This window comes from Lethenteron reissneri, chromosome 35 (genome assembly GCF_015708825.2).
Source record: "Lethenteron reissneri isolate LAM-NWPU_2019-01 chromosome 35, ASM1570882v1, whole genome shotgun sequence".
Classification (NCBI taxonomy): Eukaryota; Metazoa; Chordata; class Hyperoartia; order Petromyzontiformes; family Petromyzontidae; genus Lethenteron; species Lethenteron reissneri.
In genome coordinates, this window is record NC_083813.1 from 715746 (window position 1) to 730595 (window position 14850).

Consider the following 14850-nt stretch of genomic DNA (forward strand, 5'->3'; position numbering starts at 1 on the left):
AACCAGAAATTCAGTTTCGGTCAGCCTCTACCGGGGTAAATTATTTTTCAAACGCAGTTTTGCCCAACACAGCATTTTTCAGTAACGTAACCCTCACACTCGGTGAGGTCTGCCTGTATAGTAACTGACATGGATATGAAGAGAAAGATATATGGAACCTAGGGTCCTGTGCTCCTTCATTGCACAGAACAAACCCAACTGAGCGCATACACAAACGCCTATTGTCTGATGCATTGTTTTTAACCAGGGTTATTACATCACACGACATGGTAGGGGCTGGCAACATCGCAACAATTTTGCGCGATCACTTGCGTGTCTTTCAATATCAAGATTTCATCGTGGCCAATGCCATTGAGGCACCGTACCTTGCCAATTCTTTTTACCCTCCACCATATCTTGCAGCTGCTCCATCGTAGGCATGTGACCCCCAAGATCTGCCTTCATAGTATCCCACCATCTGCTCTTAGGTCTCCCCTTGGTTACCAGACTATTCAAGAACATTGAAATGTCTGTCTCAGCAACAAGATCTCTGTCCTGAACGCATACTAGCACAACTTCTTTCCCCTAATATGTACAATCCTTACATGTCATGCTGTCTTCTAGAAGTGTCCTTCCACAAACATCCCAACATCTGTCTCAGGAACATGCACTCGCAAGCCAACAACTTTCAAACTGGTTAGAGTCCACACTTCTTATCTATACATTAACACAGCTAGCATGCTCACCTGGCCTTCTCACAGCCACATGCACAATGGGCATTCCAGTCTCAAAACATCCTTTACTACCTCAACCTTCTCTCATCCTGATCCTACGACATAAGCCCCTTTTATAAATATCCATCATTAATGTCTGAAGATCGTTTTCCTTACGACCCTAGTGTCCAGCCTCAGTGATTAAGATCACCAACTGTTAAGGATGTTACATTATGTATCAAATCGACATTACCTGCATACTCAAAATCCCAGACATTTACTCGTACTATAATGATTATTGGTGTTAATACTGTGAAAACCCGACTCACGTGGTAAACATAAAATTACGCGATCTAACCCAAAAACCTCTATTATGGATCATGTTGTAATTGTAATTGGATTCGTAGTCAAGCACAAAATTAAAGAGTGATTGACAAAATGCAACCTTGAACATCTGTCCGAATATCAAACCATTCTGATGTGTTACCTTATACGTGTTCACAAGCCTGATTCCCTTTATTCAAGTGTTTAAGGAGGCAACCTTTCTTACCCGGGATGCCATAACAACCTAGGTGTTCCCACAGATCCTCTTTCCAGAGTCGTTGGCCTGCTTAAAGTCTACAAATGAAATCCAAAGAGACTTCTCATACTCTCAACTTTTCTGCAAAAACCCAAACTTCACCGAAAGAGGAACCACGAGTGCAGAGAACCCAAACAGCCAGCTCTGAACATGAGGCGGAGTCCGGTCATAACTTTTACAAATAAACTCCACTACAGTTGCTTTGTCTCAAACCACAGGCCTATCAAAATATCCATATTCCTGGGCAAGGGTCAAGGCAGAGAGAAAACAAGTTACTGGCGTTTTCAAATAATAATACAAGGGCAATGTGCAATGATTCCCAGGAGTTACAGGGCAATGAATTTGCATGTTCTTCCCGTGGTCGTGTGGATTTATCGAATCCACGTTTAGAAATATGCGTTGGCTACTACAAGTTCCCACATATGAAAAGTCACTATGATGAGCTATCATGTGTGGCCAGGTCATCTATGAAAAATAGCTAACAGCTTAGTGTGTTTTACCTGGTAAATAAAAAGCATGTACTTTTGTACTAATCATTTTTAGATTTCGTTAAGAAACGTCTCTCAATAGACACGTTTATCAAACATACATGTTTATCAAAACATGACTTCACTCGATTGTCATATGTTGTCACCAGAATAATATTTTCTTTGATATAGAGGGACTGTTTTAAACACACCTTATTTGCTTGTAAATGCCCAAATGATCAGTTATCCACGAAAATACACTCGTGAGAAAATATGGGATGGTATGGTATTGATTGCACATTCATTTAAATAACCATTTTTTAAAATGCTGGTTCTCATGGTACAGATCAACTTACATATCACTCCAAAAGCCAATTTATCTACGATGCAAATTAAAAGTATGGCACAAAATAATAATTTCTTAATGAAAAAATAACAACTTCAGTTTGTTAGATCTTAATATGTTTGTTTTAAGGGCCCTCAATATAATACTTTTTCGACATTTGCACTTAATTTTATTGCAATGAAAGTAATAATTTTGTTCGATAATCATGAAAATATTCATTCACAAAAATGGCCATATCTTTGCATTTTAAACGTTATAGTCAATGTCACCTCAATATATTACTCGAAACTAAAAATGTTAAAACTTCAGATTACATCACCTCTCTGCATGAGAACGTATCGACTCACCTCATATGGCACAAGACATGTACCAGTCATCTAAGAGCAAAGGCTGCAATCGATTTTATAGTTGAAACTCGCTGCCACACGGCAGATTTTCTGTATAAAAGGGGCTGCCCAACAGCAGGAGGCCAGCACCGTCTACCACAGTCGCAATGTCTCTCTTCTGGCTCGTCTCCTGCTTCGCCTTCATCGGCGCCACCTTCGGTGAGTATTTATGATAGTCATTGGTATTTCAGATGTAGCATTTTAGTTTTTTTTTAAAGACGTTCACTGGGTTATTGGCCAAAACGTATTAGCCCCTTCAGCCGTGCATCTATTTAAGTTGATATAAATGTGCGATTTTTTATGGAACTTTTAAGTGACCTATTCCTCCCAGGTCACTTCAATAAGGAAACCACTTTGTGGGAAGCCAAGAGTTGCCATATGGAGAATTTTCAACAATGGCTCATGACCACCTGCAATGACAAGCAAGGTCCACCATTCATTGAGAATGGAGATGCTTTAACTTGGTTTTTGATGTATTATAGGGTGCGGTGTCCCGGCCATCAAGCCGGTCATCACCGGCTACTCTCGCATCGTCAATGGCGAGAATGCGGTGTCGGGCTCCTGGCCCTGGCAGGTGTCCCTGCAGGTGAGTGCTCAATGTTAGTATATCACGAGTCCACATTGACATGAACCGTATCGCGGTGTCCATGACACAAGTGAAAGTCGGCCTGTACAAACTGCTGTTTGGTATGTGAGGAATGCTACGCGTGTCCCAGAGTGCGACACGACACCAATTTTGTCGCGTCTTGCCACTACAGGATTCCACTACATGGCACTATTGCGGTGGCTCGCTCATCGACCCCTCGTGGGTGGTGACCGCTGCCCACTGCGAGTTCAAGTAAGCGCATGCAGGAGTCACTGCGCCAGCGTCGCACTGCTCATTGTTAACGATTTAAAACGAGGCAGAATATCTTTCTCAATCAGTAAATGTTGGGTTTTCTTAAATGCGTCTGCAGCCCGTCCCGTGACCGCGTCGTCCTGGGCGAGCACGACAGGAACTCCAACGCCGAGAACATCCAGTCTCTTGTCGTCTCTAAGGTAAACTTGCGAGCTATGAAATTACCTCATGAACAATCCCGCAACTTGCTAGACATTAAAATTGATGAAGTTCAACAGAAACCAAATGTATTCATCAAGTACCAAACAAACGTAGTGCGTTTAAGATATTCTAACATCTCGTTCTGTTTGCACACACAGGCCATCACTCACCAGCAGTGGGACTCCTACAACATCAACAACGACATCATGTTGCTGAAGCTGGCTCAGCCCGCTCAGATCGTGGACCGTGTCTCTCCCGTCTGCCTGCCTGCCGCCTCGGATGTCTTTGCTGATAACATGATGTGTGTCACCTCCGGCTGGGGCAAGGTCCGCTCTTCCGGTGAGCATCGATGACCAATAATTAACACAATTTACTTTGTGAAGGGTTATTCACGTGAACTTCCTACAGCTAGTAGGACTTGACAACTTTGAGATTAATTCGTGCCAAATAGATTTATCAATAAATATTATCAACGATATGATCTGTTACCTCAAAATATATGATCTAACCATTATTCTATGTTATTTTACAATCTTCTATGTGTGCGTTCACAGCCTCCAACACGCCTCCCATCCTGCAGCAGACCGCTTTGCCCATTGTGCCTACCGCCACCTGCCAGCAGAAGTGGGGCACCGTGAACGTCATCACCAGTGTCATGATCTGCGCTGGTGGTGCTGGAGCCAGCTCCTGCATGGTAAACGTTAACGGTATTTCTTTACGTAGCTAAAGTTGTTATATCTGAAGTCAGTGTTTCATTTCTACATCTGAAGGTTTAAGGATGGTGGGGTTTATGGGCCTATCTTGTAAAATGTAACGCATTTGAAAGTGAACCCTCGATGAAAGTATTTGCCAGTTTAATAGGGTTGACATTTTATATATACCTCAATGCTTAATTTTAAGAGGGAATATCATTTTTTAAAATCAACAAATATAAGTTAGTGACAGCTCATTATTACCATGCACAATGCACATACATTACTTGAAAAAAATGTGTAATGATTGCAGACCTACACCACCATATACGTGAAGTGTATCTCAACACAACTCAATTGTCATCAAAGATGGGTAGGCAGATTTTAGTTTATTCTGTCTCGACATCGAAGGTCGTTCTCATACTCTTGTCGCTATGCACCTTGCGTGTCTTCTCCATAGGGTGACTCCGGCGGCCCCCTGGTGTGCGAGAAGAACGGCGTGTGGAACCTCGTGGGGATCGTGTCGTGGGGCAGCAGCTCGTGCTCCACCTCCATGCCGGCCGTGTACGCGCGCGTCACCGCCCTGCGTAGCTGGATAGACCAGACCATGGCTGCCAACTAGACACACCGATGGGCAACGATTCAGTAATTGCTTTCAATTGGTCGCATTGGATTCATGATTGTGAACACCTTGGATATTGTATGATTCAATTTCTTGTGTTGATGATATGTTGTATCATTAATAATAAAATTGCTGACCAATAATATTTCTCCATAATCTTTGGTTCTTTCGGTAAAGTCACGTAGGTAGAAAAATAAATAATAAATAACGACGTTTCGATCGCAACACAAGCAATCGTCATCAGGTGGAAAGACACAGCAGTAAAACTGCTGAACAGGAAAGGGCTGCTGCAACAAGAGGTTATATATAAGTTTGAGGTGGGTGTCACCCAAGGGTAAGTAGGCGGGGTCAGAGATGGAAAGGAGTCCCGTCGCCGCATGCACGCACAACAGCTGCGTTAAAGGGAGAGATTGGTATGTCAATGTAAACGAGTTTAATGGGAAGATAGCATGTCTGTGTCAGAGGACCGTGCATAGCGCCACCTCATGGGCAACACAAGCTGCGGCATTGGCTGCTGCATAGTGAGAGGCCAGCGTATCAACGCAAGAGAACAACTGTAACGGCGCCGTGCCAGTGAGACATACAGTCTATTAAACAGCGAGGTGGTTATGTTCGTGAGACCTTAATCTGCTACTGTAAAGACATTTAACAAGGTGATGTAATTCAGAGAGTCTGAAATAACTGCTAAACGGCAGGAAGGATGGAAACATCACAGCAAGTTATGCGTTTTCCAGGTTAATAACATCCTTCCAAAGTAAACGTTTTTGGGTTAGATCGTGTTATTGATAAATGTGTCGTAACCCACCCGACACGGCCAATCAGTAAAAAAAAGTGTCACGTTGACAAAAGACAAATAATTCACTACTTTAGCCCACCGGTGTGTTGAAGAGTGAATCCACAACATTAAAACTTTTTTTGAATACGACGTTTAGTAATTACATCCAGCATCATCGGGCAATTCGCCAGAATGGTGAAGCCCTCACTTGCTCCCGGTCTTAAATAGAGCAGCAGGGTGATGTCATCATTTAACTCAATCAGGTGCAGTGATTTGAAGCGGGGGGGGGGGGGGGTTGTAATTATGTAATAGATTAGTAATCAGTTAATTATTATGATTAGTAATAAGTTGTAGATTAGTAATAAGTTGTAATGTGTGTTATTGTAATTATATGCTAAGTTAGTAATCAGTTAATTAGTATGCGTTTCCCCTATAAGGAAATGTAATATGTATTATTTAATAATACGCTTCCAGGCTGCACTAAGCCTGTAGCTGTCAGAGCGATTAAAGTTATTTCTCTCAATTTCAATGGATTCTATAATTAGTCTTTGCCAGTAATAATTCGTTTCGCACAACACTTCAACGTTATCAAAATCAATTGAGTGTCCTTGTTGGCAAGCATGTTCTTCCACTACCGACAGTTATGTTTGAGAACATTTTATATTTCTTTGGTGTTCTTTTAGTCTTACGTCCCGTCTGTCCAATATTGCATCTGCCACATAAACAATTAATCCGATATACACCTTCTGTAGGTAATTCGTCTTTAGTGCAAGATACTAGTTTTTGAATTTTGTGTACTGTGCCAAATCTTACTTTAATGTTTTGCTTTTGCAAAACACGGTCTAATTGATCAGTTACTCTTGAGATATATGGTATTTTAATTGTTTTAACAATCTGATCGCTTTCAGCAGTGTTGCTTTGCGATCGTGATTTGGCATTCAGTGCTCTGTTAATTTGAGCATTATTGTAGCCATTCTGTCGTAGTGCTTCTTTAACATGTTTCATCTCTCTCACTAGACTTTCACTATCTGACACTGTTTTAACCCGATGCATGAGCGTCTTGATAAGAGAGGATTTCTGAGCTGGGTGATGATGGGAATCTGCATTCAGATAGGCATCAGTGTGCGTTCGCTTTCTGTGAATGATGTGTGTTATTTTAACATTTAGGCCATTTCCAAGCAAAATATCTAGGAACGGGAGTGTGTTATTCACACCATTTATTTCCTATCTCATAAACAAGTGTATAACAACTTCAACGGATCAACTTATTTGTCCATATCTTTGCGACAGAGAAGTATTACTATCTCGACTATGGGCCTGATGAAAGTTCTTGCGACACCTTGCTTCGCAATCATAACCTCGACCTTTCGAACTTTTCCATCGGCACTTGGAATCGACTTGAGGATGCGGCCCATTGGCCACTCATTCCGTTTGGCTTGGTTGTCCTTCAGTAGGACGAGGTCGCCTTCTTGGATGTCTGGTCTGTTAGACTGCCACTTGTTGCGCACTTGGAGTGTCGTAAGGTACTCGTTTTTCCAGCGACGCCAGAACGTGTTCGCGAAGATCTGCACTTGTCTCCATTGACGTCTGTAGAGGTCTGCAGTGCTGGCCTCCTCGGTAGGTGCTGTGAGCACATCTGTCTTCTGGGTAAGAAGTGTAGCAGGAGTCAAGATGAATGGTGACTCCGGGTCGGTTGAGACGGGGATCAGGGGTCTTGAGTTAATTATGGCTGAGACCTCGGCCATGAGAGTGGTCAAGACCTCGTGAGAGAGCCGTGTGGACCCGACATCACATAGCATGGAGTCGAGAATGCGTCGAGCAATCCCGATCATGCGTTCCCAGGCTCCACCCATATGCGAAGAGTGGGGAGGATTGAAGATCCATGTGCAGCCTTGGTCGCTAAGGTATTTCCTGACAGAATCATCTTCGACATTCTCCGTATTGATCTTAAGCTCTTTACATGCTCCTATGAAATTGGTTCCACAATCTGAACGAAGTTGCTTGGCTGGCCCTGTGATGGCGAAGAATCTCCGGAGTGCATTTATAAAGCTCGAAGAGTCCATGGACTCGATGACTTCGATGTGCACTGCTCGTGTACTCATACAGGTGAACAGCACTGCCCAACGTTTGCTGTTCGCGAGCCCTCCTCTGGTGCGGCGGGAGATGACTGTCCATGGTCCGAACACGTCGATCCCTACAGAGGTGAAGGGAGGTTCCACACTGAGTCGATCGGCTGGGAGGTCTGCAATTTTCTGTTCTTCCTGTTTTCCACGTAGCTTGCGACACCGGATACACTTGTGGATTGTGCTGGCGATGCACCTCTTTGCTCCAACGATCCACAGCCCTGCAGATCGGATTGCTCCTTCTGTGAAGTGCCGACCTTGGTTCTTGACCTTCTCGTGGTAGTGGCGCACAAGTAAGATTGCGATGTGGCTCTGGCTTGGGATTATGAGGGGGTTTCGTTCATTCTCATCTAATTTTGCATTCCCAAGCCGACCACCGATCCTGAGCAAGTCGTCTTTGTCCATCCTGGGGTTTAGCTTCCTGAGGGTGCTGACCCTAGGAAGGTCTTCTCCCTTGTTGATGGCCTTGATCTCACTTGCATAAGCTGCCTGTTGCACACAGCGGAAGATTGATTTCCTTGCTCTGGAAAGCTCGTCTTCAGTGCGTGGCACTGTGCAGTGATGCCATCCATTGCAGCTACCAGTGGTGCCTCTCATCGGGCGATGGAAGCAGTCTGCGATATGCGTTAAATGTGCTATCGCTCGCACGAGCGTCGTCCATTTCGAGAAATGTTCAAAATGGTGTGGACTCAGTGGACTTCTTGGTCGCACATTTGTTATGAAAGTTGTCACTTGAGGACGAATCTCCTTGTTGGACTTGGGCTCTACGAGTCCAACGGTCTCCTTGGTAGTACATGGGCCACCGTCACGTCATAACAGGAACGCTGGACCCGTCAGCCAGATGGTTTGATTCAGCAGCGATGTAGGGACGGACCTAGTTGCGAGATCTGCTGGATTCTGGTCAGTTGGAACGTAATTCCATTGTTCCGGCTGTGTCGATTTCCTGATGCGCTCCGCCTGGTTGCTGATGTAGGCGTAGAACCTTATGGTTTGGTTGTTTATGTAGCCTAGTACGACCTTACTGTCCGTGTAGAACTTGACCACGTCCAGTTTGACGTCAAATTCGTCTAAGATCAGTTCCGCCACCTCTGCAGCAAGAACCGCTCCACACAGCTCAAGCCTTGGGATGGTATGTTCCGGTTGTGGGGCCTTGCCGTGGAACTCCTTCCAGGATTCCCACTCGAATGACAGCTCCGGGTCTAGGAACGAAGAAGCCACGGCCGCAGCAACCACCGCCACGACCACCAGCAGAGCGACGAGCAGCGGCTTCGTCTTTGGCTTCCTCTTGTCAGTGAGGACTGGATTGGAGAAACGTGGAGGAACAAAATCCAGCGAAGATGGTGGATGTACGTGCGAAGTTGTGGTCAGCATGGTGGTTTCTTTGTAAGTCTGCACGGTACAGCATTGACTCCTCTCGCTGAGTTTCTCTTTCAGCGTGAAGTGGTTGGGGCACGGTTTGAAGAGCGACGTGCGTCCATTCATGAGCACACTCGTTCTGAATGTACTAATGTGGTCTGGTTTGTGTCTTCCATCGAGACAAACATCACCTACGATGACCCATCCTAGGTCGAGGCTCTGGGCGTAGGGAGCATCTTGAGGTCCATTGCGTTGGTCGCGAACCTTGTGGACTCTCAGCATGTCCCTGCCGAGCAGAAGTAAAATCTGTGCCGTGTGATCCAATGGCGGGATGAACTCTGCTATGGGTTTCAGGTGTGGGTGGTGACGTGCAACTTCGGGCGTGGGAATCTCACTCCTGTCGTCCGGTATCTCATTGCACTCTGTCACCGTAGGAAGGGCTAGCTTCATGGTGCTATCTATGGATTCCACCATGAGGCTGCTCACTCTTCTTCCCGCTGTCTCCATCAGTCCTGAGCATGTTCTGAGCGTGTATGGAAAGGAATTCCCACCTACGCTTAGCTGATCAAAGAACTCTGACCTTGCCAAAGACCTGTTGCTCTGGTCGTCCATTATGGCGTACATCCTTACTGCCCTTTCAGGATGTCCTTTGGGATAGACTCGGACGAGGCATATCTTTGAGCAAGATCTTTCTTTGAAGCCTTCTCCACAGACTTCTGTGCATTTGGTTGTGATTGACGAAGTGAGTGCGGCGGTCTCGCCTTGCTCCCCGCCGTGCTCTGCTTCGGGATCGGAAGCCTTAGTGCCACTGGGTTTCGAGTAAAATGTATGCAGAGCAGTTGCGTATTTGTCGCTGCCACATTCCTCACACTTGATATCTGCCTTGCAATTCCTTGCAAGGTGGTTTGTAGAAGCACAGCATTTGAAGCACACTCCAAATTCTTTCAGCATGTTCTTCCGCTCTTCCAATGGCTTCCTCCTGAACTCACGGCATTTCTGGAAGGAGTGAGGTTTATCATGCAATGGGCATTGCTTCTCTGGATCCTCTATCTTCTTCTTTGTGGTGGTTGCCTGGACGGAGTTTGCAAATGTTGTAGGAGAGACCTCAGTCTTGTGTACGGAAATTGGCACTCTCGCTGTTCCTCGTTTCGCCATTGCTCTTTCCATTTTTGGGAGATCTGGACTGGAAATCCCTGTGGTGCCAAACATGAAACTCGGGTCATTTCTAGTCTTAGCCAGGTTGCGAATAAACTTTGAGAAAAAAGAGAATGGGGGGAATGCAACCTGATGCTCTGACTTGTATCTTGAACCCGCTGTTCTCCATTTTTCCTGCACGTCAAATGGCAATTTCTCTACGATGGGGTTCATGCCATGGTAGGTATTCAACTCACGTGGTAAACATAAAATTACGCGATCTAACCCAAAAACCTCTATTATGGATCATGTTGTAATTGTAATTGGATTCGTAGTCAAGCACAAAATTAAAGAGTGATTGACAAAATGCAACCTTGAACATCTGTCCGAATATCAAACCATTCTGATGTGTTACCTTATACGTGTTCACAAGCCTGATTCCCTTTATTCAAGTGTTTAAGGAGGCAACCTTTCTTACCCGGGATGCCATAACAACCTAGGTGTTCCCACAGATCCTCTTTCCAGAGTCGTTGGCCTGCTTAAAGTCTACAAATGAAATCCAAAGAGACTTCTCATACTCTCAACTTTTCTGCAAAAACCCAAACTTCACCGAAAGAGGAACCACGAGTGCAGAGAACCCAAACAGCCAGCTCTGAACATGAGGCGGAGTCCGGTCATAACTTTTACAAATAAACTCCACTACAGTTGCTTTGTCTCAAACCACAGGCCTATCAAAATATCCATATTCCTGGGCAAGGGTCAAGGCAGAGAGAAAACAAGTTACTGGCGTTTTCAAATAATAATACAAGGGCAATGTGCAATGATTCCCAGGAGTTACAGGGCAATGAATTTGCATGTTCTTCCCGTGGTCGTGTGGATTTATCGAATCCACGTTTAGAAATATGCGTTGGCTACTACAAGTTCCCACATATGAAAAGTCACTATGATGAGCTATCATGTGTGGCCAGGTCATCTATGAAAAATAGCTAACAGCTTAGTGTGTTTTACCTGGTAAATAAAAAGCATGTACTTTTGTACTAATCATTTTTAGATTTCGTTAAGAAACGTCTCTCAATAGACACGTTTATCAAACATACATGTTTATCAAAACATGACTTCACTCGATTGTCATATGTTGTCACCAGAATAATATTTTCTTTGATATAGAGGGACTGTTTTAAACACACCTTATTTGCTTGTAAATGCCCAAATGATCAGTTATCCACGAAAATACACTCGTGAGAAAATATGGGATGGTATGGTATTGATTGCACATTCATTTAAATAACCATTTTTTAAAATGCTGGTTCTCATGGTACAGATCAACTTACATATCACTCCAAAAGCCAATTTATCTACGATGCAAATTAAAAGTATGGCACAAAATAATAATTTCTTAATGAAAAAATAACAACTTCAGTTTGTTAGATCTTAATATGTTTGTTTTAAGGGCCCTCAATATAATACTTTTTCGACATTTGCACTTAATTTTATTGCAATGAAAGTAATAATTTTGTTCGATAATCATGAAAATATTCATTCACAAAAATGGCCATATCTTTGCATTTTAAACGTTATAGTCAATGTCACCTCAATATATTACTCGAAACTAAAAATGTTAAAACTTCAGATTACATCACCTCTCTGCATGAGAACGTATCGACTCACCTCATATGGCACAAGACATGTACCAGTCATCTAAGAGCAAAGGCTGCAATCGATTTTATAGTTGAAACTCGCTGCCACACGGCAGATTTTCTGTATAAAAGGGGCTGCCCAACAGCAGGAGGCCAGCACCGTCTACCACAGTCGCAATGTCTCTCTTCTGGCTCGTCTCCTGCTTCGCCTTCATCGGCGCCACCTTCGGTGAGTATTTATGATAGTCATTGGTATTTCAGATGTAGCATTTTAGTTTTTTTTTAAAGACGTTCACTGGGTTATTGGCCAAAACGTATTAGCCCCTTCAGCCGTGCATCTATTTAAGTTGATATAAATGTGCGATTTTTTATGGAACTTTTAAGTGACCTATTCCTCCCAGGTCACTTCAATGAGGAAACCACTTTGTGGGAAGCCAAGAGTTGCCATATGGAGAATTTTCAACAATGGCTCATGACCACCTGCAATGACAAGCAAGGTCCACCATTCATTGAGAATGGAGATGCTTTAACTTGGTTTTTGATGTATTATAGGGTGCGGTGTCCCGGCCATCAAGCCGGTCATCACCGGCTACTCTCGCATCGTCAATGGCGAGAATGCGGTGTCGGGCTCCTGGCCCTGGCAGGTGTCCCTGCAGGTGAGTGCTCAATGTTAGTATATCACGAGTCCACATTGACATGAACCGTATCGCGGTGTCCATGACACAAGTGAAAGTCGGCCTGTACAAACTGCTGTTTGGTATGTGAGGAATGCTACGCGTGTCCCAGAGTGCGACACGACACCAATTTTGTCGCGTCTTGCCACTACAGGATTCCACTACATGGCACTATTGCGGTGGCTCGCTCATCGACCCCTCGTGGGTGGTGACCGCTGCCCACTGCGAGTTCAAGTAAGCGCATGCAGGAGTCACTGCGCCAGCGTCGCACTGCTCATTGTTAACGATTTAAAACGAGGCAGAATATCTTTCTCAATCAGTAAATGTTGGGTTTTCTTAAATGCGTCTGCAGCCCGTCCCGTGACCGCGTCGTCCTGGGCGAGCACGACAGGAACTCCAACGCCGAGAACATCCAGTCTCTTGTCGTCTCTAAGGTAAACTTGCGAGCTATGAAATTACCTCATGAACAATCCCGCAACTTGCTAGACATTAAAATTGATGAAGTTCAACAGAAACCAAATGTATTCATCAAGTACCCTGAATTAAACAAACGTAGTGCGTTTAAGATATTCTAACATCTCGTTCTGTTTGCACACACAGGCCATCACTCACCAGCAGTGGGACTCCTACAACATCAACAACGACATCATGTTGCTGAAGCTGGCTCAGCCCGCTCAGATCGTGGACCGTGTCTCTCCCGTCTGCCTGCCTGCCGCCTCGGATGTCTTTGCTGATAACATGATGTGTGTCACCTCCGGCTGGGGCAAGGTCCGCTCTTCCGGTGAGCATCGATGACCAATAATTAACACAATTTACTTTGTGAAGGGTTATTCACGTGGACTTCCTACAGCTAGTAGGACTTGACAACTTTGAGATTAATTCGTGCCAAATAGATTTATCAATAAATATTATCAACGATATGATCTGTTACCTCAAAATATATGATCTAACCATTATTCTATGTTATTTTACAATCTTCTATGTGTGCGTTCACAGCCTCCAACACGCCTCCCATCCTGCAGCAGACCGCTTTGCCCATTGTGCCTACCGCCACCTGCCAGCAGAAGTGGGGCACCGTGAACGTCATCACCAGTGTCATGATCTGCGCTGGTGGTGCTGGAGCCAGCTCCTGCATGGTAAACGTTAACGGTATTTCTTTACGTAGCTAAAGTTGTTATATCTGAAGTCAGTGTTTCATTTCTACATCTGAAGGTTTAAGGATGGTGGGGTTTATGGGCCTATCTTGTAAAATGTAACGCATTTGAAAGTGAACCCTCGATGAAAGTATTTGCCAGTTTAATAGGGTTGACATTTTATATATACCTCAATGCTTAATTTTAAGTGGGAATATCATTTTTTAAAATCAACAAATATAAGTTAGTGACAGCTCATTATTACCATGCACAATGCACATACATTACTTGAAAAAAATGTGTAATGATTGCAGACCTACACCACCATATACGTGAAGTGTATCTCAACACAACTCAATTGTCATCAAAGATGGGTAGGCAGATTTTAGTTTATTCTGTCTCGACATCGAAGGTCGTTCTCATACTCTTGTCGCTATGCACCTTGCGTGTCTTCTCCATAGGGTGACTCCGGCGGCCCCCTGGTGTGCGAGAAGAACGGCGTGTGGAACCTCGTGGGGATCGTGTCGTGGGGCAGCAGCTCGTGCTCCACCTCCATGCCGGCCGTGTACGCGCGCGTCACCGCCCTGCGTAGCTGGATAGACCAGACCATGGCTGCCAACTAGACACACCGATGGGCAACGATTCAGTAATTGCTTTCAATTGGTCGCATTGGATTCATGATTGTGAACACCTTGGATATTGTATGATTCAATTTCTTGTGTTGATGATATGTTGTATCATTAATAATAAAATTGCTGACCAATAATATTTCTCCATAATCTTTGGTTCTTTCGGTAAAGTCACGTAGGTAGAAAAATAAATAATAAATAACGACGTTTCGATCGCAACACAAGCAATCGTCATCAGGTGGAAAGACACAGCAGTAAAACTGCTGAACAGGAAAGGGCTGCTGCAACAAGAGGTTATATATAAGTTTGAGGTGGGTGTCACCCAAGGGTAAGTAGGCGGGGTCAGAGATGGAAAGGAGTCCCGTCGCCGCATGCACGCACAACAGCTGCGTTAAAGGGAGAGATTGGTATGTCAATGTAAACGAGTTTAATGGGAAGATAGCATGTCTGTGTCAGAGGACCGTGCATAGCGCCACCTCATGGGCAACACAAGCTGCGGCATTGGCTGCTGCATAGTGAGAGGCCAGCGTATCAACGCAAGAGAACAACTGTAACGGCGCCGTGC

The 14850-nt window shown here is 44.4% G+C and overlaps 3 protein-coding genes across 3 annotated transcripts; 2 read left to right on the forward strand and 1 right to left on the reverse strand.

Annotated features, from left to right (window-relative positions):
• Positions 1–2510: 2510 nt before the first annotated feature.
• Positions 2511–4967, forward strand: LOC133350791 (chymotrypsinogen B-like). Its single transcript, XM_061565525.1, has 7 exons — positions 2511–2630; positions 2954–3057; positions 3230–3309; positions 3428–3509; positions 3669–3849; positions 4065–4204; positions 4663–4967. The coding sequence occupies exons 1-7, from the start codon at positions 2579–2581 to the stop codon at positions 4822–4824; spliced, it is 801 nt and encodes a 266-aa protein (XP_061421509.1). The 5' UTR covers positions 2511–2578; the 3' UTR covers positions 4825–4967.
• A 1774-nt stretch (positions 4968–6741) lies between these two features.
• Positions 6742–8478, reverse strand: LOC133350773 (uncharacterized). Its single transcript, XM_061565494.1, has one exon. The coding sequence runs from the start codon at positions 8317–8319 to the stop codon at positions 6865–6867; it is 1455 nt and encodes a 484-aa protein (XP_061421478.1). The 5' UTR covers positions 8320–8478; the 3' UTR covers positions 6742–6864.
• A 3480-nt stretch (positions 8479–11958) lies between these two features.
• LOC133350792 (chymotrypsinogen B-like) lies at positions 11959–14422 on the forward strand. Its single transcript, XM_061565526.1, has 7 exons — positions 11959–12078; positions 12402–12505; positions 12678–12757; positions 12876–12957; positions 13124–13304; positions 13520–13659; positions 14118–14422. The coding sequence occupies exons 1-7, from the start codon at positions 12027–12029 to the stop codon at positions 14277–14279; spliced, it is 801 nt and encodes a 266-aa protein (XP_061421510.1). The 5' UTR covers positions 11959–12026; the 3' UTR covers positions 14280–14422.
• The last annotated feature ends 428 nt before the right edge of the window (positions 14423–14850 follow it).

Bases quoted from the DNA above. Each gene is read 5' to 3' on its own strand.
- LOC133350791 (XM_061565525.1), top strand. From the start codon at position 2,579: ATGTCTCTCTTCTGGCTCGTCTCCTGCTTCGCCTTCATCGGCGCCACC. The intron at 2,631-2,953 runs GTGAGTATTTAT...GATGTATTATAG, and splicing joins CTTCATCGGCGCCACCTTCG to GGTGCGGTGTCCCGGCCATC. The intron at 3,310-3,427 runs GTAAGCGCATGC...ATGCGTCTGCAG, and splicing joins GCTGCCCACTGCGAGTTCAA to CCCGTCCCGTGACCGCGTCG.
- LOC133350773 (XM_061565494.1), bottom strand. From the start codon at position 8,319: ATGAGAGGCACCACTGGTAGCTGCAATGGATGGCATCACTGCACAGTG.
- LOC133350792 (XM_061565526.1), top strand. From the start codon at position 12,027: ATGTCTCTCTTCTGGCTCGTCTCCTGCTTCGCCTTCATCGGCGCCACC. The intron at 12,506-12,677 runs GTGAGTGCTCAA...TTGCCACTACAG, and splicing joins CCTGGCAGGTGTCCCTGCAG to GATTCCACTACATGGCACTA. The intron at 13,660-14,117 runs GTAAACGTTAAC...TCTTCTCCATAG, and splicing joins CTGGAGCCAGCTCCTGCATG to GGTGACTCCGGCGGCCCCCT.